This window comes from Wyeomyia smithii, chromosome 2 (genome assembly GCF_029784165.1).
Source record: "Wyeomyia smithii strain HCP4-BCI-WySm-NY-G18 chromosome 2, ASM2978416v1, whole genome shotgun sequence".
NCBI lineage: Eukaryota > Metazoa > Arthropoda > Insecta > Diptera > Culicidae > Wyeomyia > Wyeomyia smithii.
In genome coordinates, this window is record NC_073695.1 from 40,811,537 (window position 1) to 40,839,231 (window position 27,695).

The 27,695-nt window shown below is 42.4% G+C and overlaps 1 protein-coding gene across 2 annotated transcripts in view; it reads right to left on the minus strand.

Annotated features, from left to right (window-relative positions):
- Positions 1 to 2,360: 2,360 nt before the first annotated feature.
- The window catches only part of LOC129723969 (mucin-12), a 148,379-nt gene continuing 123,044 nt past the window's right edge, over positions 2,361 to 27,695 (minus strand). For both annotated transcript variants that reach the window (XM_055678489.1, XM_055678490.1), the window contains 4 exons: positions 4,776 to 13,836; positions 4,331 to 4,718; positions 3,666 to 4,273; positions 2,361 to 2,949 (listed from right to left, as the gene is read on the minus strand). In XM_055678489.1, coding sequence (XP_055534464.1) covers positions 2,704 to 2,949; positions 3,666 to 4,273; positions 4,331 to 4,718; positions 4,776 to 13,820 — 10,287 coding nt within the window. In that variant the 5' untranslated portion in view covers positions 13,821 to 13,836 and the 3' untranslated portion in view covers positions 2,361 to 2,703. The remainder of the gene's footprint in view (positions 2,950 to 3,665; positions 4,274 to 4,330; positions 4,719 to 4,775; positions 13,837 to 27,695) is intronic.

The following is a 27,695-nucleotide window of genomic DNA, read 5'->3' on the forward strand; positions in this document are numbered from 1 at the left end:
AAATGAAGAATAAAAAACAGTTTTAATTCGTGATTTAAAAATTGAAGGACAACTATAGCAAATTTTGGAAATCACGTTTTGCTTAGAAAATGCAGCTCTTTCAGATGATATCAAAATCTAATATACCTAAACAACCCAATTGCCTGATATAGCAACATTCCGAGTGCGACCAAAAATCGATATCTCAACCGGTTGTCATAAAACTTTGGGAAAAGGTCGTTCACAGTTTGGGAATCTTCGGAGAAATGCAAAACATAAAAAATATTGACATAAAAAATCGAGTTTTTTTCCGGCCTCCGGCCACTGTGCGGTGGCGAACCAGGCTGTGGCTGAAAGCCATTAAATAATTCTTCAAACTCTATTCGATTTTTTTGGTTCAGTGCCACTCTGAGTGTTGAGTGTTCATCGGAAGAAATCGGAACACTTTGGAAACTGAGAAGGTAGCGCGCAGAGACATCTACTAACGAGCAGCGAAACGAACTTTTTTTCAAAGTATATCGATTCTAGGATTGCTATCGCTGCTTAAGATTATAAACGCAGCAGCTTCGGAGGTTGTAAAGCGACTTAATCTAAGCTATTTTTATACGTTGTAATTATGTAACTTATTCAGGAATTATTCAGGAAAACAACATCAGCCGAGTTCGGACGAAAAAACAGTTAACTGGGTTGAATCAATTTAGTTTTTATTCTATTACTTTTACTATAATAATATACTTTTTCTCTTTTTGCTCGTTTTCTTCTATAATTATAATAATATAATAAGTTGTATATTTTGCGAAAATCACAATTCTTTGTTTTCTATTATGTGTTTTTGTGTTCTTTCACATATAATCTTCACTGTTAATATAATAGCAATGTGTAGCCATTGTTGGTTTTTCTCGTTATCGACAGCTTCCATTATTTTTTTCATTACACTATTCTATAACTACAGACCGAGTTAATCAGTATTCATTTTATTTTTATTTTCTCATTTGTTCGGGCTTACTCGAGAAGAAATAAGTTTAAGTCGATTGCACGAGTGTATATCTATCGGTCGTTCTCTCGAATTCGCCTTATATTTCCACCATCACCATTTGCTTCTGCTATTTTGTCTACGCTTTAATGTTTTTTTTTTTAATTTGCGAAACCGTCTTTATCTACTCAACCTTATCGTTCATTTTGATTTTTGATTTTACAAGTCTCGTTGAATGTGAGTTTGCATTAGTCTAAACCTATTCGGGGACAGCGGGAAAGCAGCCCTTAGCTCTCAACTTAAAGGTAGCGAATTTTATTCTACACAGATGCCGCTGGATACTATAAAACTGATAACAATTAGAGTTTAAATTTGTAATAAACTTTGTTAAATGTTTTCCACATAGTTGCTGCACTTAGTGCATGTATATAATATATCAGTGTAATGATAATGATAGTTACGTTTCGTTCGTGTTCAGCTTACAGAAAACGAGGACGCGACGCGACGCCGCTTCCCAATCACGCACACGTTTAGCACAGCGGTAAACAGCAGCTGGGCTGATCGATTTATTTCTAAATAGAATTAACAACCAGCTTATTACCTATGTGTTAACATAAAATACAATTGCAGCGTATGCTATAATACTATCCTACAGAGTAAGCATTAACTAAAACAAGCAAATTTGAACTAAAAATAAATAGTTTCGCAAACCAATCTACACTTAACAAAAACGCTTACGAGCTGCAACGCAGCCAACATTTATAAAACAAAAAAAAATGGAAACTTCAACTAAAATGTGAACGAATTTACCTCCCAGCAAACGAAAGAGATTGCTCAGTAACGCGGTGTGATTCGTTTTCAGTTTTTGTCCTTTCGTGTTATTTAATAAACAAACTTCTAACTTCTAAAAAAAGCAACGTAATCTTCTCTCAGAGAGCAGTAAAACGTACGAATGATAGTGGGATTTTGTGAAGTTTGTCGTTGAAATTCTTCACAGGTTGAAGGATTTCGAGGTGAAATGTTTCCGCAAGACTGGTGGTGATTACAAGTTTAATCAAAGCATGCGCTTGTTTTGATTACAGTTTGTGATGCATAACCACGTGTGTTTCGCGGTTTGGTGGAATATTTATCTGTTCTGTGGTGTCACGGTCCTGGTCCTGATTATGTGTGATCTGATTATGTGAAAGGCACGGCATTCGAACGTGCTTCCGGTAAGTAATGTATAAATTCTATTCAGTCTGTGCTTTGTTGTGATTAAATGTCTGTGGGGCCATCCACATACCACGTGGACAGATTTTAAACGATTTTGACCCCCCCCCCCCTCCCCTCCGTGGACAACTGCTCATATAAATTTTAAAATTTTTGTATGGACCGTGGACATAACACATACCCCCCCCCCCCCCCCCGCCAAAGCTGTCCACGTGGTATGTGGATGGCCCCTGTCGCATGCGACAATACCACTGTACACAAAACAAAAAGTCAAGTTCGCTACTCGGTACGTAAGACGAAGAAGCAGCTGCTGACAAACTTAATTCATTACTTCGTGTCTTAATCTTATCCTGAGCAAGATTTGTTCCGTGATCAAACATCATCTAACTGGTCAAGTCTTTTCTGGTTTCCTTATGCGCTTACAAATACTATTCCCATCTATCTCGTTTCTCATCTACAATAAGGCATATTCTTTTGTTCGTTTATCCGGGCAATTTGGGCCCCTACCAGAGCGGCCCCTGAGTCAGTCAGTTTCTCCGCACCTAGATCTTGGTCACCAACGTTTTCACCTGCAGTAAATTGCGTACGTTTTCGGTGTACTTCACCAGTACCACCTTGTTTGAGTTGATGTTGAGCTTTTCGCCAGCGCACAGCAGCTGCAGGCAGGTCGCCCGAGTCAGGAAGTCCTCTATCTTCAGCTCCCGGATGAGGTCCCGACAGCCGTTGCCATTGCTGGTGCTGTTACTGGTTGTGTTGTTGGTGGCGGTTGGGCTTGTACTCGAACAGATCTGCAATTAATAACAAATGGTATTACTTCTAATGTCGAATGATGATCAGTCCTGCAGTGGGTCTAAAAGGGTTCTAATGAATTATTACATTTTCAGAAAAAAATCCTAAAAGACTACTCTATTCCAAACATAAAAAATAAGTTCTTGGATTTTAACTTTAAAAACCGGATCAGAAAGTATGGAAACACTGGTGTGACGCTGTCATTCAACCGCGAATCACCTTCTGTGGGGAAATTGCGGTTTGTTTACATTAGTTGCGTCATTTTAAACCGGAGACTTTCACAAGAATATATGGCACATACGATGTACTGTACGATGATTGTTGCTTAGTTAACTTGGCCAAAGAAGAAAAAGAGAAAACTTTTTCCAGGCTTTTCCGAAACGTGGTCCAGAAATTGACAGGAAAATCAAGAAATTGTTGCAAGAATTCCAGCATCGTGATGTAGCGAAAAATGTTTCTACTTCTGTGTCATACTTTGTGCGAGCTTACAAGTGACTTGGCTTGAAGGCACAAGAATAAGCGTAGGCCAAAAAGAAGACCAAAACAACCAGGATTCGTTGAGCCGAGAGCTAGAAAGTTGTACGACGAAAAACAAAAATAACGCTTGTATAATAATGGACGATGAGACTTATGTCAAACTTGATTATGAAACTATTAGGATTGTAGTTTTACACGGTAGGTGAAGGAGAAACTGGAAAAAGTAATCAAAACTCACCTGTTTCATCACCGCCTCCCTAGATTTAAGCTTCAAAAAGTTGCACAGATCTGTCATCATCATCCACTTGTCCGCCCCCGATTCGTCCTTCAGTAGATACAGTGGCGGCAGCGGCCGATCGGCTTCTTCGTATTCGAACAGAAACTCCCCGTCATCCTCACTGTCGTCAAATTTACCCGTTCCGTTGTGCTTTTTCGCATCCTGGTCGCACTCTGTCCGCTGCAATTGTCCGTTCATATAGGAGGGCGGCGTGCCAGTCGCCGATGCCATTTGCCCTGCGGTGAGCTCTTGAATATCATTAAGCACTACAGCGCAGTCCTTGTACTTTTGCTCGTAAATAGATTCCGGTTCAAGCTTGACGTCGAAATTCATGATGTTGGAATTAGAATCGCACTTTTTGGACGTAAGCTGAGGTCCCTGTGCTGATATATCCTGTGGTGGTGGCGGAGGCGGAGGTGGCAGCTTGGCAGGTCTGCTCTCCGCTGTATCCGATCCGGTGAAATTACTCATCGACGAGCGTTCAGTCGTGGCCGAGCTGTTGTGCACATTATCGTCCTCGTCGAATCCCGGAATGTCTGCGAAAATATCGCAACCACTGTCCTCGGCATCTGTAACAGAATTTAAATCAAATCTACCGTACAATCATTTTGACTCCTAGAACATACCGTGAACCTTCCAGGGTCCATCTATTTTCCATCCTGTTTTTGTAGAACTCATACTTTGAATATCGAACAAGTGGTTCTTCAAAAACAGTGCCATTTCGTTGTTCTCCGCCAGCTGAATTGGAGTTTGGCCGGCGTATGTCGCAAGCAGTGGATCCGCTCCGAAAGCCAGCAGAAGACGGACAACTTCGATGAAGGAATTTTCGACGGCTTCGTGAAGTGGTCGAACCCCGGAAGGGGCAGCTTCCGAGTGACTAGCACCATACTGCAGCAGATAATTGCAGATGTCCAGGTGTCCTTTAGCGCAGGCCTCGTGCAGTGGAGTGTAACCCGCGTTGTCCTTCAAATCGGGATCCATTTCCAAGCGCTCCAAACAATAAACAATCACATCCTGAAAGAAAAATTTACTTTAAAACAACGCTAAACCACTTTCCCTCATAAAACTCACCGAATATCCAAGACGAGCTGCCTTGTGCATAACACTCTCACCAACTCCCTTATTCAGCACCCAGCTGCGAATCTCCTTGTTGATGTGCGACTCGTCTTTGGATTCCAGATTCTCGTACGCCGAAATCATCTTTTTCTTCGGTACGACCGGAGTGCTACTTTCACCAACGCTTGTCGGTACGGGTTTTTTCTTTTTGCGGATATAATCGAACCCCGAACTCCCCTTTCGTCGACTTTTATGTGCCTTTTTCTTACCGACGCCTGGAAACGAAACCGGCGTAGCGAGATCCCGTTCGGAAACGACCGAGGGTGTGTCTCCATCCTCGGTAGCCTTTTCCAGCTCCTTCAGCAGGACACTGTCCTGCGTCTCATCATCCAGCTCTTCAAGTTTGATCTTCGATGAAGATCCCGCCGTCTGGCCAGCCGAAGATGTTCGCAGTTTTTCATTCTGAGCTTTCTTCTGTGCTAGAAAGGTTGCCACATTGTTACTCTTGGTCAGCATTTCATTGTACATTTCATCGTAGGTTAGGTTCCTCAGCTCCTGAGCGCACCCGAGTGGTGGTGCAGATTGTGGCCGTTGGTCATCCCCACCAAAAACCTCCCGAATAATTTCCTTGCTTTGCATCACTTTCTGTTCGGTGCGCGTTCGGGACTTCAGAATTGCAGTATCAAACAACGATTTCTTCTTGCGGTTGAACAAAGCTTCACTTTCCGCGCCAGGCGTCGGAAGCAGTTCGAACTCCGGCTTAGGTTTCGGCGTTTCCTTGTCGTTGCTAGATTTATGCTTTCTCGTCTTTCCTTGCTTGACATGCCGCAACATTCTTTCGTGTAGCATTTCTATGATCGATGAAAACTTCTTGTTGCCCTCGATCTTTCTTTTCTCATCTTGCTGTTCTTTGTTTAGATTGTTTACTTTACCCCCCTGCTTGGCTGCTGCCTTAGTTTTGATCTTCTTCGCTCCTGGAGTGTCCTTCTGGTTGATCTTCCTCACAATCTCCGAGAACGTTTCCGATTCGTCACTGTGGTGTGAGTCCAGATCTGGGAGAGAAGCGGATATTCGGTGAACGTATTGTTTACCTCCTATCATGATCAGCTGCGGGGGTACCTTTAGTGATCGCTTGAACTCATAAAACTCCTTCTCCCAGCCTGGGTAAAAATTTTCACTGGTATTCTCTGTGGCACAATCCTTCGAAGTCTTTTTCGGGTGACGTCCGCGCTTTTTCGGTGGTTCCGTTTTGACACCTTTCTTCTCCGCTGCTGGTGTCGACTGCTTCGCGGGAGTTTTGCCTTCCTGGCTGTTGCCTCTTTTAGAAGCGGACGATGGTACTGAAGTCTCGGAGCACTTTTGCCGCCGAGACCTCAAACGCTCCGACACAGTCTCCGCGTCACTTTCTTCCGAACTATCCGAAGCGGAAGTTGTCTGCAGTTTGGATGTTTTTGTGATTCGCTTTTTTGTGCCAACTGACTTGGAATCCGAGTCGCTGTCTAGAATTCGTTTCTTCGTATTTTCTAGTTTAACATTAACGGCATTCTTTTTTCCCTTCTGGGGAGTAACATTATCGGACTTTTTCCGGTGGTTAACAAAGTTACCAACAATCTTATCATTCCTTAGAACTTTACTGTTAGACTTTCGCTTCTCTAGCTCAAGTTTGCTCTTCGATCTCGTCATCGTCTCCAGCTCTTCCTCCGACGATTCGGAGCTTGAAGAAGATTCTTCCACAACTTTCGATTTCGATATCGTTCTACTTTTAGTTTGCTTTTTCGAACCTTTCTTCGTGTTCTTGTCACTCCGTTCCGATTCCCCCCCACTAAAGTGCGCCTCCGCTTCTCGATTTTTCTTGTCATTGGCACTTTCCTTAGGCTTAATACCGCTTCCATCACTATCGGAGCGGGTATCTTGCTTCACCGATTCTTTTTTCACCTCTGGTGCACGGTCTTTCGAACGGGGTGACCTCGTCTTGGGGTCTTCCTCATCGGAACTTATGTCCGTTTCGTTTTCCTGCTTGGTTTGGGACTGACAGCGGCTCACTCGTTTGGCATTACTCCCGTTGTCGGAGTCCGACGAAGTTTTGTTCATTTTCTTCCGCTTGCGCAAATCTTTTGCCCCTTCTTCCTCCTCTTCCTCATCCTCACCGTCGGTGTTCACGTCGGACGACTTCAGAGGTACACTGGAGCGGTGTCTCAGTTTTCGTGCTCTCATTTTCGAACGCTGCACCACCCGTCGCGTATCGGACTCACTATCCGAACTACTTGACCGGCCTAGTTTGGCTTCGTGTTTCTGCTCTAGTTCTAAGCGTTGCTTCTCCCGCATGTTGCGGGCTATTTTTTCCGTTAATTTTTCCATGGTCGAATTCCGAACCGCTAGCAAACCGGGATCGTCCTTTGTTTCACCGGTTGAATTGGTGTGCTGGGATAGTTTCAGCAAATGAAGCGGTTTATCCTCATCGCTGGTGCTAGTAAACTCTCCCATCATTTCTTGGGCTGCCGATTCCAGCACTTCCTGGGGGATATCAGCAAGTGTACTGCTAGTTATTCCTGGTAAATCGTTGCGAAATGTATCCGCCGGTGCAGTGTTGCTGTCTTGTTCACGTGTTCCTCCGATGCCTCGTTTCCGGCGGCCTCGTTTCTTTCCGGTTTGCAACTGTTCAACAAATTCATTGCAGGCACTTCCCCAATCGAGCATATCCAGGGCAGAAGCGCCTTCAATGTCTGGCGGAGGTTCTATTGGTTCTTTTGGTATCTCGACCGGTTCCGGTTTGATCGGACTTGTTGACTGCTGGCGAGAAACCTCACTAGCTGGCTGCTGTTGTTCCGATGTTGTGCTAGGGGTGTCAAAAGCCGGTATAGGTGTATATGCTTTCATGGCCCCTTTCGAACGAAAATGCGACGGTTGTAAAGTGTTAGTGTCGTGGGGTTTTGCGTCTTCCTCGGACATCTCCGAGCTTGGTTGCTTGCGTTGTTGATTGATGCGTTCCTTCTGTTCCAAGCTGGTGCGCAGTTTGGAAATGACGGATTGATCGGCTCCGCGGTGTTGTGGCGAAGCCAGAGCCGGTGGTTGCCCTGTGGATTCCTGACTAGGAGATAAATGCGATGAGGTGTGTTTCGGTGCGTCACTTATTAGGCGGGGAATATTTTCATACGATCTGCTGTGATGGTTTTCCACAATATTCGGCACGGGACGTGCCGCATAGTAATCGGCTCGAGGAGACTTTGTTTGGGCGGCTTCGGGATGTTTGTAGGGTACAGGTTGCTGTCCACCTCCGTACTGAATGTGTGAGTGCATCAGCACTGCTGACGGTGGATGTTGATTTTTTGGTTCTGGTGTACAAGATGAGTGCTCTACCGATGATCCGTAGTACTCCGAATCACCGTGGCCGTCACGAAAGGGCTCCGGTTTCGGGTAAAACTGGCGATCATCCGAGTGACTGTAGGGCGGACGATAGTCTCTGTGTGTGGGAGACTCTTCTTGCGGCCTGCCACTGGTCTCCGGTTTATTCGGTTGATAGCTGGTGATTACGGACAGATGTGGATCGACCGGCCGGATCGTTTGCTGTAGTACAGAATGTTGCGAAACTACAGGGGACGAATGTGTTTGTGCAGTTGTTAGGACTCCACGTGTTATCGACGGAGCTTCCGAACGCTTGTCAGCATAGTAAATTCCCGCCGGTTGAGGACTTGCTGGTTCCTGTTTGATCGGTATCGGATAGTAGTCTCGAGGAGCAGCTGGACCCGGGTACGGTAGATGTTGATAGTTGTTTTCATACGGTCGATGCAGGCTGGATTCTTCGATTCGGGCCATCTTGGTTGGAGACGTCTTAGGTATAACTTCGGCGGGACGCTTCTTAGTGGGCGCCAGAACAGACGGAATTCGAGTGGAAAATTTTCCGGCCTGAAGGTCAGCTATAACCTCGGCTGAAGGAGAGGTTTGCTTTTTCAGCATACTCTCAACAAATTTACGATCTTCGATGCGAGGATCATTTGCCGTGGGTGGTTTCTGAGGGAGTCCTGGCTGTTTGTTTGGACGTCCGATGTCATGCGGAGGGTAATAAACACTTCTACTGCTAGCTGAAGATGTCGTCTTGGAGCTGTTGGCATAGTACGGATCGGGTTTAGATGAGGGACCAGCTTGTTGATAAGAATGATGAGGAGGACCTGGCACTCCGGAAGGCATCCGTTGAGGATACTGGCCTGGTGGCATTCCATAGGAAACATGTTGCTCACGATGATCCACCTGAGCTGGTGGTCTCGCTGAGGGTGAAGGATACCGGTTGTCCTGCTGATATCGGACTGGAGGACCTTCAGAGTTACCACCGACGGCTCGATAGTTTGCCGACATATATGCATCGGTACGTTTGTCATAGCCCGGGGGTATCGCAAGACTGATTCCTGCCATTTGCTGTTGGTGTTCTGGCTGAGAACTTGGTGCCGGAGATGATTTGGACGATGATGCAGGTTGTTGCAGTACTTGTTGATTCGGGGGTATTGGCTGGGGTTCTCGTGACATCGCTGGGTGATACGGTTGAGCACCACCAGCTGCCGCCGGTGGCCGTTCCGGGTGTCTAGGTATGTGAATCTTAAAATTCGGGTTGAAGTTCACTTTCGGAACAACTTCTCGATTGCGGCTGCTGTGGGCATAGTCATCACTGGCTGTTGAATCGGCCTTTGTCTTAACGGTTTTAACTGACAAATCCAAAGGAGATTCACGTTTGGTAGTACTCGTCGCAGGTGCCACCGTCGTAGACGAAGGCACAGCTGAAGCAGAATTTGCGGTGGCGATCACTTTCACCGGTATGTTTTTACTGATTGGTGGTTGAATTACGGGATTCTGCCGTTCATCTCGCATCACCGTGGCTCGCTCGGTCGGATAACCACCGGAAGGACCAGCCTGGGGTGGTATAACCTGTTGAGACTGCTGATACTGTTGCCACGAACCAGGTTCCTTGCTCATCGTGGGAGTTGGAGCGTGACTCGAATTATATTGCTGCGGCGGGTAAGCCTGTGAAGAGGCTGCTTTCATTTGAGGTACCGATGGATAATGCTGCCCGGACGGGGGGTAATGATCAGTAGGTGGATGAGGTCTCTGTTCAGGGTAAGCCGGACGAGGTCCAGTGCGTTCCTGACTGTAGGCATTACTTATCACAGATGGTTGCTTTTCGGAAGATCGCTCGTATGGGGAGCTGGGGTAGGAACTTTTTCCGGACGGAGTGCCGTATTGTGGCGACGAACTGATCGTTTCATTGCCACTCGGAGGATATCCCGGATAGTGTGCAATCTTTGAAGAACTTGACTGAGCTGATGGATAACCCGGGTGTTTGGATGGATGATACGAAGGTTCAACAGGGGGATAACGCTGAGCGGGTGAAGTATCGCGACTTGCGTGTTTATAAAGATGTACATCCGACTTTCGCATTTCCCCTTCAGAATTGACTCGCGATAATGGATACTGCTGGTGGTATTGATTGTAATAGTTGAGATTCTCCTGGCTGTGTGAGTATCGTGATGCAACGATTGGTGCACTAGAAGCCGGTTGGGTATGAACTACCGACGTGGACACCGCTCGCGATCTACCATATTCGTCATAGTGCGGGTCTTGAGGTTTATGGTCGGTCGGTTTATATGTAGAATGTTGAGTTGGATGTCGTGGGGGATAGTCTCCACTATTTCCAGGTGGGTACGAATGACCTCCTCCTGGTGGTTTGACAGCACACGCTTGCTTCTCCTTCATCTGATGGGCCTGGCGGACTTCAGCAAATTTCTGCTCCATATTGTAGTCTAAGCTTTTGAAGCCAGGCTTGTAGCACTCTTTGTCGATTTCAATACTAACCATTCGTTCGCCACTTCCGCCCGGGTAATACTGAGTATACTTTGTGACTGAGTTACCAGAAGCAGGGTATGGCGATGGCGAGGAGGATGATGGACTGGGTGATTTATAGCTGTGACTCGGCCCTGGCTGCTGTAGTCCGTAGGAACTTATAGGACTGGGAGAGTTCTTTTGGTGTGTAAAATGATTTGGACTGACCGACGTGGATGCCGATAGCGGGGAAGATGTTGCACTACCTCCGTGTGGGCTGGGAATAATTCGACTCTGACTTGGCCAACCGGATGGAGGATGCATACCGCTGGGGGCACCCGGGTGGGTTAATTTGGCACCCGGAATCGGTACCGGACTTCGATTTTGAGCATGCATTGGTGTGGGCGATGATGCCGCTGAGGATGCTGGGCTTACCACCTGCTGTTTGTGGTGCTCCGGGGGTGGATAATATTTGGATGGAGGTGCTGCCGCCGGATTTTGGCCACGGTAATACGGGTCGTAAGGTGATCGATCACGAGGTACAGCTTCTTGTGGTGGTGGTCGATTTCTTGAATCATCCACAGGTCTACCGCCGGAAGACACCCGAGAGCTTACCTGGGGAGGCATTTCGTAGGATTGCTTGAGTTTGAAGTCCCGATAGAGGATTTCTTTGGTGGAAGCCATCATTTGAGCTTCTCGCTGCTCGGCAGACGGTGAACGAGGTCGCGGTGGATGATTATACTGTTGTGGATGATAGTGTGAGTTCGGTGACTGAGACGGATTTGCGTGCATTCGGCTTTCGTTGGGTTTGAGCGTTATTACTGTTCCCTCCTGACGTAATTGTTTTTCCTTGTGCTCGAGGCGGAAGTCTGGTTCCTTCGACTTGGGTAGCGTCTGCTGAGGTTCAGGATAGTACGTTTTGGCGTGGTTCACGATTATACCTCCAGGATGGGTAACGTGGGTTGATGGCATGACCAGTTCCTTACTCTTGCTTGTTGCAGGTGGGTACTGGGCATAACCAGAGTACGCGTGAATCGGAGATTCACTAGTTAAAGGTGGAGGACCCTTATGTACAGCGCTTGGGTATTGGTGAGCGTACCGATCTTTTTCGCTGGGCGGTTGGTATGTTTTCGCATTATATTCCATTGCTGGGTTCCAAGTCTTGTTTGGGTCTGGATGGTTTGCCGACGATGTTTTGTGTATAACGTGAGCTTTTGGTTCTTCCAGTTGCATTTGCACAGAAGCCTCCGGTCTGTAGAGATTTGGAGGGTTAGGCCTCGAACTAGGAGGTTTCTCGATGCGATAGTTAGTTAAACTAGGTCCGGACACTTGGGAGGAGGGACCTTTAACCACGCTTGATTGGTGCTGGCTAGAGGTTTCTTGTCGAGGAGGATTTTTCAACTGCAAGTCGCTGATGTAGTTGCGCTGCTTACTAATCTCGGCGAACGAGGCTTGATTTATGAATGATGCTCGCTCATCCGCAACTCGTGGTGGCGGTGGTGGTGGAACTGCCTTGGAGCTGAAACTCTTAGAGAAATCTGGGTTGGCTATCTGTAGCTCGTGCGATCGCGAGGTAGTGGTTGATATCGAAACGGCCGAGCCTGTGGCTGCAGGTGGAATACTGGAACTAGACTGCGGAATACTTGAAGCTGGTAGAATGCGACTAAAATCCGGGGTTTTCATCTGTAACTGACTAAGGCTTTTGGTAGAAGGAAAGTTTCTATTCCGGTTGGAGGTTGTCGACGTTGGTGTTGTCGTTGACAAACTGGGAGCCGTAAAAATCGGTTTGCTAAAGTCTGGCAGCTCCGCATAATACATAGTTTTTGAACGCTTTATTGGTGGGCTAGCTGCACTTGTTGGTTGCTGGTCAGTCTCCTTAGTTATATTCGATAGATCCAATGAAGCAGAAGCAGTACTGGCTGCCGGCATCACGGAAGTGGTTGTTGCACTCGAAGAGGCGGCCAATGGCGCCGTCGGTGAACTGTTGGACGTTTTGGGCCATTCCCGAAAATCCAACGAAGCACTCCGACTGTATGTATCACTTGCACTTTCTTCATGTACAGATTCGCTACCACTGCCGCTCACTTTACTCTCAGTGGAGTGTCGCAATCGACTACTAGGTTCTTCTGTCCGATTCGATTTTACTTCTGTGTTTTCACTAATTTTCACGTTACTGCTATCACTACTGTTGCTGCTGTTACTGAATGAAGAACTTGGTTCTACGGATTCTGGTCGGGCACTGGAACACACAGGTGGAGTGCTTTTACTATCCAGTGTGCCTCCTTTGAAACCTTCCTCCTTCGACTTCTCGTCCTGTCTTAGAGGTCCTCCACCGAGGGCGCCTCTGTTAAGGGACGATGTAGTTGCCAGTGTTGCCTCACCGTTGGTACTGCTGACACCGCTCATTATCAGCCGACTGTTCTCCAACCGTTTGGTGCTATCTTGCATTCCGTTGAGCAAGGAGAACTTTATCACCTTGTGCATAAGGCTACCACCTTCCACTTTCACTTCAATCTCGTCGTCGTTACCTTCGGTAACATCGAGTATGCTAAGATCACTGATTCCGTTGATTTTTATTCTATTATCACTAGTGACGGAGCTTTTCACACCGCTGATAAAGTTTGCACTACTACCATTGTTAACACTAGCACTGCCACTAACACTATTACAATTATTACTAGTACTACTGTTGCTGCCTCCAGGCGCGTCACTGTTTGGAGTCACACTTGCAGCCCCATTCACCGCGGTTTCTGCTTCTTGTGCGGAGCCAGCAGGTTGAGCAATCGTTGAGGTATCTGCATCTGGAGCATTTTGGATAGAGGCATCCGCATTATGTCGGCTGTTTGAGGTTACAGAGTCGGAATTCACTGCCGGCGGCGATTTGGAATCATTGCGTTCGGTTGTGCTATCACTCAGCGTGACTGGATCTGGCTTTGACTCTGTCGAAACAGCTTTAACCGTCGCATTGTCAGCACTATCACCAGGAGTGGTAGCGGCAACTAGTGGCAACTCCGTTGACGATCTGCGAGACGGCGGTGTCGGCATTTGATCGTTTGGATATTGCGATTGTAGCGAAGAATCAACCGCCGGATGGTTTGGTGATTGGCTTTGCCCGATGTCGCACTTTTCATCGCTTGGCGGGTTTATTGTATCGACGGAGGACGTTTCTGGTAGGGCCGGCTGGTCAATGGCGAGCGGATCGGTCGCATACTGCGACGGATCTTGTGGTGAAGCTACGCGCTGAGTCGATTGCATCTTTCATTTGCAGATTCTGTAAATAGGGAGAAAAGAAAGTGAATTTTGATTACAGATTCTCCGGTTGAAATAATAATGAATTATTAAAATTAAAAAAAAAAACAGTCGTTCTGGCACCTACACGGCTAACATCTCGAAAAGGCTAGCAACCCACACGACTAACATCTAGAACGTTTGCGACCGCAAACGAAGGTTGAATCCTACGCGCGAGGGTTGTTTTGCAGGAATAATAAAGATATTTTTGGTCTACTTCGTACGTGATAAAATTGAGTATTTTTAAAGTAGTGACCAATAAAGTGAAGTTCGACACTGAATATGTTCTTGTATTAAAAAAGTTCAAGTGTGTTGAAAGAAGCGTTAGTCATACGTTACTGTTTTTTTTTGCAGGAGGGTGAGGAATTACAAGTTCTAAGCTCTGTTCAGGTAAGCCAACGCATTTGTTATTCCCATTTTTTCTGCTAATTCTAACTTGTTGGATAACGTAGACCGAGCAGTGAGTATGAGGTTTCACCTCATTGAAAAGAGAAAGTTTCCCACACGTCAGCGGGGTGATTGCATGCGGGCTCACGGTGATTGCACACATGCGCTGTTTTCTTCCACGCGCAGGGCACCGCTGCTTGCACCAAGGGAGTAATTAACATTGGGAGCACTTTTCTGCGGCTGCTTACGCGTCACCGTCGTCATAAACTTACGCATTTTATGCAATCATGGCTGTTTTTCTCGGCAAGAAAAATGACGAGGCTTTTCGTCGTCTCGTATGACGAATAAGCGATACTAACTAACGCGACTTGAGTGGATAACAAGCTGCTGCTAAAACGCCAGCACCTCTATCGAGTCCGAGTTCAGTCAACCGAATTTGTTTCGTTCTCGCCATGACCGCGTGGCAAGTGAGAATAATTGAAACCATGCCACAATAAACGCTCACACAAACAGAGACAGGAACAGCATAATAGTAACCGAAATTAATCCACAAGCAGACCACCGCTACGTTGTTGAAATCGAAAAGAAACAAACCATCAAGCAGAAACACTTCATCCGTGGTTTCATCTTCCAGAAAAAAAAAAACTTAAAAAAACGTACCGTGCAGGGTGGTCATCTACTAAACGATCAGAATAGGGAAAGCGAAAAAGAAAAGAACTGCATCCAAAATAAACTTGATTTGGCACAGAAACACGCTCGCGGCGAGATGAGAAATTTTCGCCGATTCCCGCTTGTGTACCCTAGAGAGGGGAGCGGTAACGGGAGAGAAGGGAGACACGTGGAATGGTGTGCCGCTGCTGCGTCTCCTCCTCCTCCCGATGGTTTGTGTGGCATCACATGTTATAGGGTGCCGTATCATGAGTGGACCAATTTAGACTGTATTTTCAGTGTTAATATTACATGCAGGTAGAAAAAAGACGTCTGTCGAAACAGTCTAAGATGCGAAAAAAACCATTGTTTTTTGAAGAAAGCTTGTAAATTTCAGGATATAAAAGTATTTTATTTAAAAAAGGCAATGTAAACGTATAACTTTGTAGCAGTAGTAATCACTGTTCTCCCAAATTGTTTGAATGTTTAATTTACCAGATCATAAATTTTAAACGATAATTTCAACAAGATATGGAAAAGGGAAAAAACATACGCGAAAAAAAGACTTCAGAGACACTTAATTGAAAAGAAATTTCTAGGGGCTATCTTCAAAATAGAGAACGAGTCTTCAAAAAGAGATCTGCTACAAGCCCTGAACATTCAATTTGAATAAAAAAGGCAGAAACTTAACACTTCTTGAATTCAAAATTTTGGGCTAATTAACCCATTATACCCCAGACCTAGAACCAGATTTTTCTCCAACGCTATTTTCACGACACAGGTTTGTATTGTTCTAATCAAGAAAAAAATGACGCAAGAAATTTTTACCGACTCTCTACAACCGGGCCAATGTGTGATAGATTTTTTTTTTTGTGAAGAATCCTCGAAAATATGATTTTATTGAAATTTATTCTCTATGTGGCACAGAAGCTTCAAAACATTCAGAATATACATGATCATTACATTTTCTACAGATGAATAGTTCGGGTTTGTGACAATGTCTGAATTAGGATCCCAATGGCATATATGAGATAAATTTGATCTTCAAATTTCGTTTAGCGATAGAACTCAAATGTTTCGTGTTCTCGAAAAGAGTCTATGCAAAATTTCAGCTCAATCGACTTCGGAAGTCGTGTTTTATAACGATTACATTTTTTTTTGCAAGGCACCCTGGTGAACACGTATTGAATCACTGTTCAGTAAAACGAACAGTCATTTTCAACCAAGTGACGCATGCGTTGTAATACTTGTAAATTATTGATATATAGTACAAAAATAATTTCATTTATAAGCTACTAGAGTATATCAATATTTAGCGTTTCAACTAAAAAAAAGTATAATAAATTAGAGTAGAAAAAAAAATATTGAAAAATTGTGTTTTGAAGACATTTGCGCGAAACGCTCTCTTCTCTACGAAATGGGAGGGGAAGGGTGCCTGGTAGGTTTTTTTGTACCTAACGTTCCCAGCAATCAAATACAGAAAACGGAATATGTTTATCGCATCGCAATTATGCGTAAAAAAATTCTAAAGTACTGTTCGATAAATCGAACACCTGGGCCATAATGGGTTAAAAATATTTATTGAACGAAAATGAAAGAGGTTGTTTAGAGACATGATGACAAGGTTAACGTAGCATCACGACAAGGCAATACATTTGGTTGTGATTATAAACTTGATAATATGAAGCGGGAAGTTTTAGCTCTTTTTATCTTTCAACTCTTTTTTTTTAAATAAATAATTTCTGGATTTCGAAAATACTCATATTAGGTGGTATTTGGTCATTTTAGGATTTTCAACGTAAACTGGATTCCTAAATTATGTATAGAGTAGATTCACGATAACAATCAGAGCATAAAAAAATGCTGGTTCCGGAGCGACAAAAGCCTCCAAGGGTGCTGAAGAGGAAGACCGAGGGATAAGTGGCTGCATCGCTGCGTGCGCTTGGCCAGAAGGTCGGTGCAACCGTCCAAACAGCAAAAAAGTACCTGGCGAACATGTACATACATGTCAAGAAGCGGCAGTTCCGTCCACTGGTCTCGAAGCTACAGGCAAGAACACAGCGGCAGCGGCTGAATAAGATGATCAAGTCGATTTTCCTGGCGAATAGCGACGTGATGCTAGTGACAGACGACGAGACCTATCACCATAGTTCGCAACGACTGGCAGGGCACTTCGTGTTTTACTTCCACACGAAGGATGCAAAGTTCATTTCACACATCAAGTTCCCCAAGAATGGGTTGCTGCGATGTCAAAGCCGCTCTTCTTTCGCTCCGGACTACCCAAAAGCGAAGCCTTGATGCTACATTCGGAACTCGACCTTCTGTTTATTATACACAGACTTCGCAGCCAACTGTTAAGTGTACAGAACACTTGCGGGGCTAGCGCTACGATCCTACTGACACTAACAGTCTCTCCCGAGCCGAGACTCGAATCTACGACGACTGGCTTATTAGGCCAGCATCGTACCTCGAGACCAGCTGGGAGAGTGCGCCGGACTACCCGTGAACGGGGAAATATATGGTACGAAGTGCCTGCCGGAAGATACGTCGTTCATAAAAAAATACCATAAGAACGTAGTCGCGGTGGTTTGCCGATGGTATCCAAGTCGGCGAACCCGCGCAACGTCTCCCAGCTGCGTCCCATCGGGAATTTTTGGACAAATCTGAAGCGTAAGATCTATCCCTATATTTTTTTGCGAAAACTAAGGAGAAATTTGAATAAAGAACTCAAAAGAATGCCCGCATGCATGTTTTAGTCCACTATGGCGAAGGCTCCGTTCAACTGTCGTAAGGCCGATCGCGAGGGCGTAGAACTCTTTTGCAAGCATGCAAATATAATTACCTTCCATGGAAAATTTATCAAACCAAATTATCCATCTTAGGTTTTCTATCACCATCCGGAAAAGCCAATTTTTTGAAGCAGACGTTACGCAGATTTCCGAGAACCAAAAGTTGCAACCACAAATTTCAAAATGGCTCCTGGGGATTATTCCGGCATGTGGGCATCATCTCTATTCCGCAAGTACTCTTGTTAAGTGGTATTTAAATATTTTGTGCTTGAATCGGAAGTCAAAATTTTGAACTTCAAAATGGCGTCTGTAGTTGATTTTCGGTCGCTGAGTATCATCTCTATTCTGAAATTACCTATATTCAGCCGTTTTAGGCGTCATCCACAAGTTACGTAAGGTTTTGAAGTAGAATACTTCTCTCAGGAAGTTCGGCTACATAGGGATGTGAAATGAAAATCTAATACCGAAAAAAGTGAAAAATATGTCCGATTTCAAATGCTAATAAATCGGTTAGAATTCGATGGATTTCCTTCGTTCTTGCAGCAATAGATTGGAAAATCTTCTAAGTTTCTTCCCAAAATAAGATAATTGTAATTTTATTGTTCACACTATTGTACTATTGAAAATAGTCAAGCCTTGTCAAAACGAAAAATTCGACCTCTGATTGGTCGTCATATGATTGCCTCCCAAACACGGTCAACAGAATCATATACCTTGCAATTTTAAATATGCTATTTGGCCTGTTTCAGCCGAAGCCGCTCATAATAGTTCTAGACAGAGACAACAGAAATAGTCCTCCCTTAGCAGCAGCACTAGCACTACAGTGGATACCAGCGATGGCGGAAAGCGGCCACAGCTGTGGCGTAGCAATGGGTAGCGCAATAGTTGCAGCGGATTCCAGCAACGATAGCAGCTGGGCCAGCTGATGCAGAGACAGTGGATAACAATGGCAGCGTATAGCGGCCACAACTGTGGCATGGCTATGGATAGCGCACTAGTTGCAGCGGATCTCAGCATCAATAGCGGCTGATGCAGTGAGGCACTTTAGTGAAATGCATTCTCTGTGCGATAGTGGGCACTAGTAAATGCATTCAATGAAAAGTTGACTCATTTTGACAACACGTGAGCCGTCTAGTTTTTACTGTTATATCAGCATTTCATTGTTTACTTTATCACAAGGAATACTTTATTCACCTTGTCAGTGGTAACGCAAAGATGTGATCGGCATCTTATCCGATACTAAAATGAACAACAAATTGTCCTTTTCAGGATGAAATAAAAACTTGATTGAAGAGTTAATATTTTCTAATGAGTTAATTCATATTTTTAAATTTGTTAAAGTTATAAATTTTACTTCATCTCCGTGTCTCAAAATGTACTGAATTATCTTTTCCCTTAGTCATGAGCACGACATCCGAAAAAATTTCATCTCAAAATTTAAAAATTGTCAAGCCCCAACCATGATAAGCAACTTACTATATTATTAAAAATGGTCAATAGCGCAAAATTCGATTGATCTGATTAGTCAACGTTTATTTACTAGAAAAAATGACTGACACGCAAGCAGCCGGGTTATCTTTCTTGTAAATGTATTCTCCTTCAACCTTGCGGTCGTGCCTACGCACACAACCCTCCTGTTATTTTATTCGAAATTTTCGACCCCCGGTCTCCCCATACTAAGGCTTAGTAAGATTATGCGTTACCCCCTCCCCCCACGAATCTTATGTAGGATTTTCTTTTTGATAAAAAAATTGTTTTTGAAGAAGAAATTTTTTTTTGTATATTGCGTATTCGTAGATAAATAAGATAACCAATTTAGTCAATATCATGATGAAGTAAATAAATCTAAAAATTAGGTAAAACGAAGTAAAGTACATAATCATTCAGTTGAGGTGAATTCACTGCTTTGCACTGGTCGGGTTCAACCGTTAAGATCTCAGCGGGAATCAAATCAAGTTTACTCTGCTCTGGTTGGTCGAAATTTGCATTCAAACCAAAACATTACAGTTTTCAATAGAACAATAGCCAGCAACTCACATAAATAATGAATGCATAGCTAATTTTCTTATCTATTGCTGTAATACTGAAACGAATCCGTTGAAAACTGACTGAGTTTCAAGCATTTGACGTCGATGCTTTCGGTTTTTTAATGCTGCCGTAAGACGTAATTATACCGCAAAAAATATTGTGTGTCACAACTCATTCTTAGGCCGATAATATAGTAAGCACGAATAGCGTCGCGAAGCTATTTTCGTTGCCGAGGTTGAATGTACAGCTCTGTTTACGAGAACAACAAGAATCGCCTCGCGACGCTGTTCAACCAAAGCTTTCTGAGTTACAATGCTGAAGTGTATGCAAAAATACATATTCCTATTACGACAAACTTTTATTCCTATTACGACAAACTTTTACATATCCTACTTTTCGATCGAAAGCTGCGCAAGCTTTAAAAATTGTGCAACAAAATGATAGGAGCATGTCCTAATGTTCCTTTTGGCAAAGATTGTTCGTATACCGTTTCAACCTGAAAAAAGGTTAGCTCTACTTTGTTCTTTAAAAAAAAAAAACAAAAAGTCGTTGATTTTGTCCTATGTTTCTAGCTAATGTCATAACAGTCCCATTATAATTATCGATACAGTTCCTCAAGATTTATAAAAAAAAAGCCCAAACGTAAATAATTAAATCCAGTAAATTATACCTCAATCATTGGCTCAATATCTTTTTTATTGGTTTTTTTACGGTCTACGGTTATGCCGAGCCACTTTACGGTGTTTGATGAGAGATTCTGTATCTCTGCCGTGTTCCTTGTTGAAACTGTTAAAACGAACACATAACTTTGATGTATGTAATATTATTATAAGAAAATTTCAGACGTAGTTAATTGGATAGAAAATAGGCCAAATCTATCACCCAGAAACCCTTACTGAGTATGACGATCCCCTCAAACAGTTGCCCAATATTGATACATTCGAGGATTAGAGGATTAGAGGTGAGCTGAGTTCGTCTGTGAGTTCCAAAATAATTCAAAGAGCGCTTACTGAGAAGCAGCTTGTCGGTGAGAGCCCAAGAAAATTTCGTACGCTAACAAGTGAGCATTGTAAAGCTCGACTGATACTCGCTAAAGAACATTTAGATAGGATTGGAATTGTTGGATCTAATGGAAACCGCTGAGTTCGCCGTCCCATGGACTCGGTCTTCAACCCTAGAAAGACAGTCTGCGTCAATTTGACTCCTCGCTTTGACTGACACCCTCTTCTTTTTCAAATAGTGCGAATCCGTTCTCGTTTTTCAAAACACTGAATTCTGGTATTTGTTATGTATCGATATGTCAATACCGTAATGATCAATTATTAAATTTTATTTAATTTTAAACAAAAACTAGCATTTTAAATGATTCAAAATTCATACATCAATTTAACGCCAGAATAAAATTATCTTTCCAGGGTTAATCACAGTACACAATAAAACATACAAACAGTGGGAAGGAAACATCTGAGGATATTAGGAAAGGCATTACGATACATGAATGGTCTGAGGATGGTCCTCTTGACCAATTTTCTAGCCAAAATCGACAATGGACCAATGCATTGCTACCACATGCAGACTGGGAAATGCATTGAAAATGACTACACTGGATTCTTTTTTTACGCGATTGATGCGTCCTCGCAAAAAAAGAATCCCGTAAAAAAAGTCGCGTAATTTTCAACAATTCGTGCAAAAAAAGATCACGTCGTTTTGATAAAATTATCCGCCACGTGTAAAAAAATTGTGTAAAACAAAATTACGTAAAAGACAATCGCGTAAAAAAAGAATCCAGTGTAATCATGCCGGATATTGCTCGATCGGTCATGAAATAGTTTGAAGATAACAAATTTGATGTTATACAGTGGCTGGTCCTGACCTAAATCCAGAAATCAACGAACAATATGAAATTTAAAAACAAGCAGAAATGATAAAAAACCGTTTTTGTAAAACGTTCTAATTGCTTCTTAAGCGTGTTTTTTTTTTGCAACGATAAACGAGTGTTCTACGATTAAAACTATTGATTCTATTGATTTTTCAATTAGTATCTTAGTTTGTGACGATTTGAAGAGTTTTGATATGGGTAAATAGTTAGATTGATTTTTGCATAAAATAATGGACTTATCTCACATGTGAAAAACTAACGATACACTTTCAAACTGGTCCACTGACTACACATCACCCTATGGATCGTCGCCGCCGCCGCTGTCGTCGTCGTCTGTATCTGTTGCTGATGATGCTGTGTACACTTTCCACGCTTGCTAGTTCAGCCAAAATTTAGTGCAACAAGCCACCACCAAAACGGCGGTGCATCCTGCCGAATGCATTCGAGCGAAGAGAAGAGGTGGCAGTTTGTCAAGATCAACGACCTCTAACTCGAGCGATATTCGCGTTGACGGTGTTGCTGATATTTGTTTGGTTTTTGCATGCGAAAAAGAAGGAAGGAAATATTTTTGCTTTTGTCATCACGCACATTTTGACAATTACATATGAGTGTTCACGTAGGTGCGAACAGCCTTCAAAATCTCTTTCAACGCGAATAACCCGAATTCATTCGTGCGATCACGGGAGGGTGGTGGAGCGCGGAGGTACACACTCAAAAAAAAAAAGATGAAAAATGAGTTTTCGAGAAAAAAATTCGGGGTGCGGTGCGGAAATAAGAAAAGGGCCTTTTGGAAAAAGGATCACCAGCAAACTTAGAACAACTAAGAAGCAGCTGATATTTTTCTGCTTTCGTCGTCGAGTCGTGGCACGATATATATCTACCCTGCTTGGAAGTGGTCCGTTTTGTGGCGTGTAAAGAGCAGCAGAAGCAGCAAATAAGAGTAACACGATCCGGATTCTTCAAGGTTAAACGAATGGAAACGAAGTGGTCCCGCGCTGCGAGACAGTGAACTCGGAATAAAACTAGCACCTCGAAAGTGCTTTGAACTAGAATCCTTCAAACTGGCAGAGTGGCAGCGATCAATGTTTCACCCCAGACCGGTTTTCTTCACATCAAACCAAGTGTAGAAAAATGCATACATAATTCCGTCAAAAGTTAAATGCGTGCCGAACGAATAGACAGAGTTCAGGCAGCAGGACGACAACGCTAGAATATACGTGCTACTCACACCTCGTCAGTTCCCCGATCATGTCCGGCGTAAAAATAGCACGCGCGTGGGATTAAACTGCAGCACACCTGACCTTACCGGAGGAAGCTTACAGCTATTGTCACGGCTTTCGTCTGTGTCTTGCCCCGCCAAAACAATCTATAAAGGTCAAGGCTATTGGCACAGCTTTTACGGTTACGGTTCGTTCGGTGTGCGTGTCCGCGATAACATCTTTTCCGTTCATTCTCCTTTCGGTCTCGGTCTACAGCAAGCGATAACATTTCGCGTGTGCTTTCGCAATCGGTAAGTAAACTAGGAATCTCAAAAAAAAAAAACAAAACTGAGCGCTGCGGATAATTGGATGGCACACTTCCACACTGCTGATAAGATAAGAAGAACAAGGTGCATGTTCGGAAAAGAAAACATAGCCAGAGCCAATGCTCTTTTCCACTATCATAATGCATATTTTTTCTGGGAAAAAATCCTCTGGAGTGAACATTTTATTGCGGAACGGTAAATTTGATGGGTGAGCATTTTCAAACAGACGAAACGCCATCTGTGCAGAATTCATTCACACCTTATTATTCTTCTTGATACGCTTGACGCCCACCACCAGCGGCAAATAAACTACGCTGTTATTGAGGTAAACACCGCAATTGTCAAGTCGGATTTGCTTTTTTTTGCTGCCTGCGAGTGATTGCGTAGTTATATCGTAGCGTGTAAAACATGGATTATTTATTTTGCGGTCACGCAGCTACGAAACAGAGTTCTACTAATCTTTTTTTCAAACTGGAACGATGGCACGAGGACATCTGAATCAGGTGAATTCATATTATTTGGACGAATATTTGGACGGGAAGTAAGCCATCTTCTTATAAACGATTTAATTTACTTTAGCTCTTAATATGTGCGAAGAAGTATGTATTTAGCCCGCAATCAGTGTTGGAACATCTGTAAATCAGGTTTTCTTTTGATCTGCAGACGCTCACTGAAATACTTGCTACATCTGTAGTTGAAACGCATTTGAGTTTTATTAGAAGAAAAAACTCTGTTTGATTACCAGTTAACCCGTTCCCCGTGGGTGACTTTGACCACTGTTTAACAAACTATTTTTGAAATTTTGAACGATGATGCCTTTTAATTGCGGTTAGAGAACAGATCTATCTTTTATATGAAACTAGTTGAACGTTCCCGGCGATGCTCGGGATCAAAGGTGTCAAAGATAGTTTTTTTTATATTTCATTGCTGCATTAGCTCAACTCACTTCAAAAATATAATTTACACCTTATACTTCCATCATCACTTTAAGTACTTCAATATTCTGAGAACGCACAGAACGGAAATACCCGTATTGGATTGTTTTTTGTGATTTTGGGCTGATTTACAGAAACTGGAAATCACCATTTTGGATTTAAAAATGACGTATGGAGTTCAACTTTCGGAAGTATTGAAATGGTTGGCCAAATATCATTTTAGAAGTCATAAATTTGCATGTTTCACGTAGTTTTGTGAATAATATCTCAAATTAAGTAATCAGATACTTGTTGTTTTTCTTCAAATCTCTTTTCTGAACGTTAACAAACATTATAATGAAAAAAAAAACACGTGTCATCGCTATAAAACGACGTATGGAGTTCCACTTTCGGAAGTATTGGAATTGTTGGCCAAATATCACTTTAGGTTATTTTCCTGAAACCGGAAGTCGCCTTTTTTTAATCCACAAAACTTCGTAGAAAATAAGAAAATAAAAGATTTTTAATGCTTAAGCTGCCTCTCTATCGATATTCAAACCAAAGAATCTTAACCTTTCCTCCAGCTAAATGTCCCAAGAGTTCTAGTTTGAATTAACGTAGAAAAGGTGAAATAGTAAGGCGTCTTACACAAATTACGTAACGCATGAAGGGGAGGAAGGGGGTTGAGTCTGCATTACTTATTGTTACGTAGGGGGGACGGGGGGTAGTAGAGACAGTTACGTAACTGTGATGTTTGCTCGAAATTGAAAATTTGATCAGCGTTGCGTAATTTTAGGGGGGAGTCATGTCGAACGTTACCTATCGTAACATAGGGGGGAAGGGAGTCTGAAATCTAGATCATTAGCGTTACGTAATTTGTGTACGACGCCTAAGGTTAAGAGCTGAATGACCTTCTGGTTAAAAGCTCTCTAATAAAAATCAAATTCAAATTCAAAAGTACAAAAGTAAATCGAATGCCGTAATATGTAACTATTCACAAAACTACGAAAACATCAGAAATGTAAAATGTTTATGCTTGAGACATGGATTATTCTGCAAAAAAAATTGTAAATGGTGAAAGAACAACGAACATTGTATTGAAAAAAAAAACACAAATAGGGGAGGAGTACCAGTTATGGCAATACCTAAAAAATGTACCAGTTATGGCATGAACCAGTTATGGCCTATGGAGTTTAAATGGGGTGTTGCCATATCTGGTACCATTGCGCTTATGCGATATAGCTATAATTGGAGCACTTGCCATAACTGGCTCACCTACCCTAATTGAATTTTGATTGCGCATAAAAAGTCAAGATTTCGCATGTATACGTATAATACGTATAAATTAAAAAAAAAAGTATTTTCAGGTGTTTTTCTGTATTCTGTATGCTGTATATGGTCCTCGTGGCTCTGTGGTCAGCGATGTCGATTGTCTCCCACACGGTTGTGATATCGGGTTCGATCCCCGATCAGGTCGAGAATCTTTTCGAACTGGAATTTTTTTCGACTCAGCTCTGGGGCACGGTGTACCGTTGTACTCATCCTACAACATGCAAAATGTGCTAAAAACAATATCGATAACGAATCACATGTTATCGCTTTAAATTTTGATTTAGAGGCAAGTTCAGCATAAAAAATCATAAATTTGCATGTTTCACGTAGTTTTGTGAATAATATCTCAAGTTTTAGTAATCAGATACTAATTATTTTCCCTCACATGTCTTTCCTGAACGTTAACAAACATTTTAATGAAAAAATAATCAAATGTCATCGCTTTGAAATTAGATTTGGAGGCAAATTCAGCATAAAAAGTCATGATTTTGCAAGTTTTACGTAGTTTTGTGAATAAAATATCAAGTTTTAGTAATCAGATACTTAATATTTTTCCTCAAATGTCTTTCCTGAATGTTAACAAACATTTTAATGAAAAAAGAATCCCGTGTCATCGCTTTAAATGTTGATTTAGAGGCAAGTTCAGCATAAAAAGTCATAAATTTGCATGTTTCACGTAGTTTTGTGAAAAATATCTCAAGTTTTAGTAATCAGATACTAATTATTTTCCCTCACATGTCTTTCCTGAACGTTAACAAACATTTTAATGTAAAAAAAATCACATGTCATCGCTTTAAATTTTGATTTAGAGGCAAATTCAGCATAAAAAGTCATATTTTTGCTTGTTTTACGTAGTTTTTATTTTTCCCGAAAAGGCCTTTCTGAACGTTAACAAACATTTTCATGTAAAAAACCCACATGTCACCGCTTATTTTTTGATTTAGAACGATTTCAAATGATGGTGGTGACTGTACACCACTGTGACGGAAGCAATAACATCAATAAGATCAAACGTTACGGAATTCCATTTTTATATAGTAGAAGATACAATAGTTGCTAAGTATGCATGTAGCTAAAGAATAATAAGTGTCTAAAGGTCATTTCTCGAGGTAAAAACTGATTTCTCTCCGCGGGAAGATGGTTATGATTTCATTTAAAAACTTCCATTGGATTCATAATTCTCGTTAAGCTTAACCCAGCTTACTCAGTAATAAATCCAAAGTTGTTACGTTTTTTTTTAAACACCATACCGATGAAAGGTATGTGTTTTTGCCAAAACATCATCACATTACGTCAAAAACACAAACGTTTGTGAACAACCACTCGACTGGATTTATACCCCAAGTACGCAACCCAACGAATCTACCTCAGTGTCGTCCAATCGAAGATTTCGTTGGAATTTCAAGTTCCTGGAAATAAACGAATAAATCGGTTTTTCTTTAAGTTGATCTACCTTTTTTTTCTTCATCTATATCCACCTTTTTTGACAGCAGTAGAAAAAAATCCAAATTTTTAGTTGTCACCCGTTTTATTAAAATTTGTTTACAACGTCATTATCAACATAATAAAATCTCTTTTGACGTAGAAAAACGTCTTACGGCAACATTCTTGGAAAGAGGTGCAAACTGAAATACCGAGAACATCGAGAGCGCCACAAAAATTGACCAATTTCGAATGATTATAACTCAGTCAGTTTTAGACGAATTTCCTTAATTCTTGCAACAACCGATTGGACAATTAGTTAGGCGTTCACAAAATTGCGGAAAATTGTGATTTTATGACACTACTTACTCTTGTACCTTTGAAAAATGTAGAACCTTGTTCTGAACGTAGTATTCGACCAATTCGGGATGATATTAGGAGGCCGGAAACTGAACAAACGCAATTTTAAAGTTCAAGGAGACTTTAGATGTTTGAAAATTGACCTAAAATAGCCAAATACCACTTAACGTGGGTATTCCTTGATTTGAGATGATGACCTAAGACCGAGGTTGCTAAGAGATCTGAAATTGATCCCACACGTAATTTTGAAATTCATGGTTACAACTTCCGGTTCTTGAAAAAACACATTAAATGCCCAAATACCAACTAATATGGGTAATTTCGTAACCTTAGATACCATTTTGAAATCCAAGAAGGAGGTCCGGTGTCTAGAAAACAGCTTGTAATTTCCGAATACCACCTAAGTATTCCCGGCACCGGGATGATATCCAAAGGCTGTGAATCGTCCTTTATTACCATTCTAAATCTCGCCACATAATTTTCAGAAAGTTTTTTTTATAGGTGTTGAATAATAGTTACTGACATAAACATATTGATACAAGATAGCCTATCATAAAC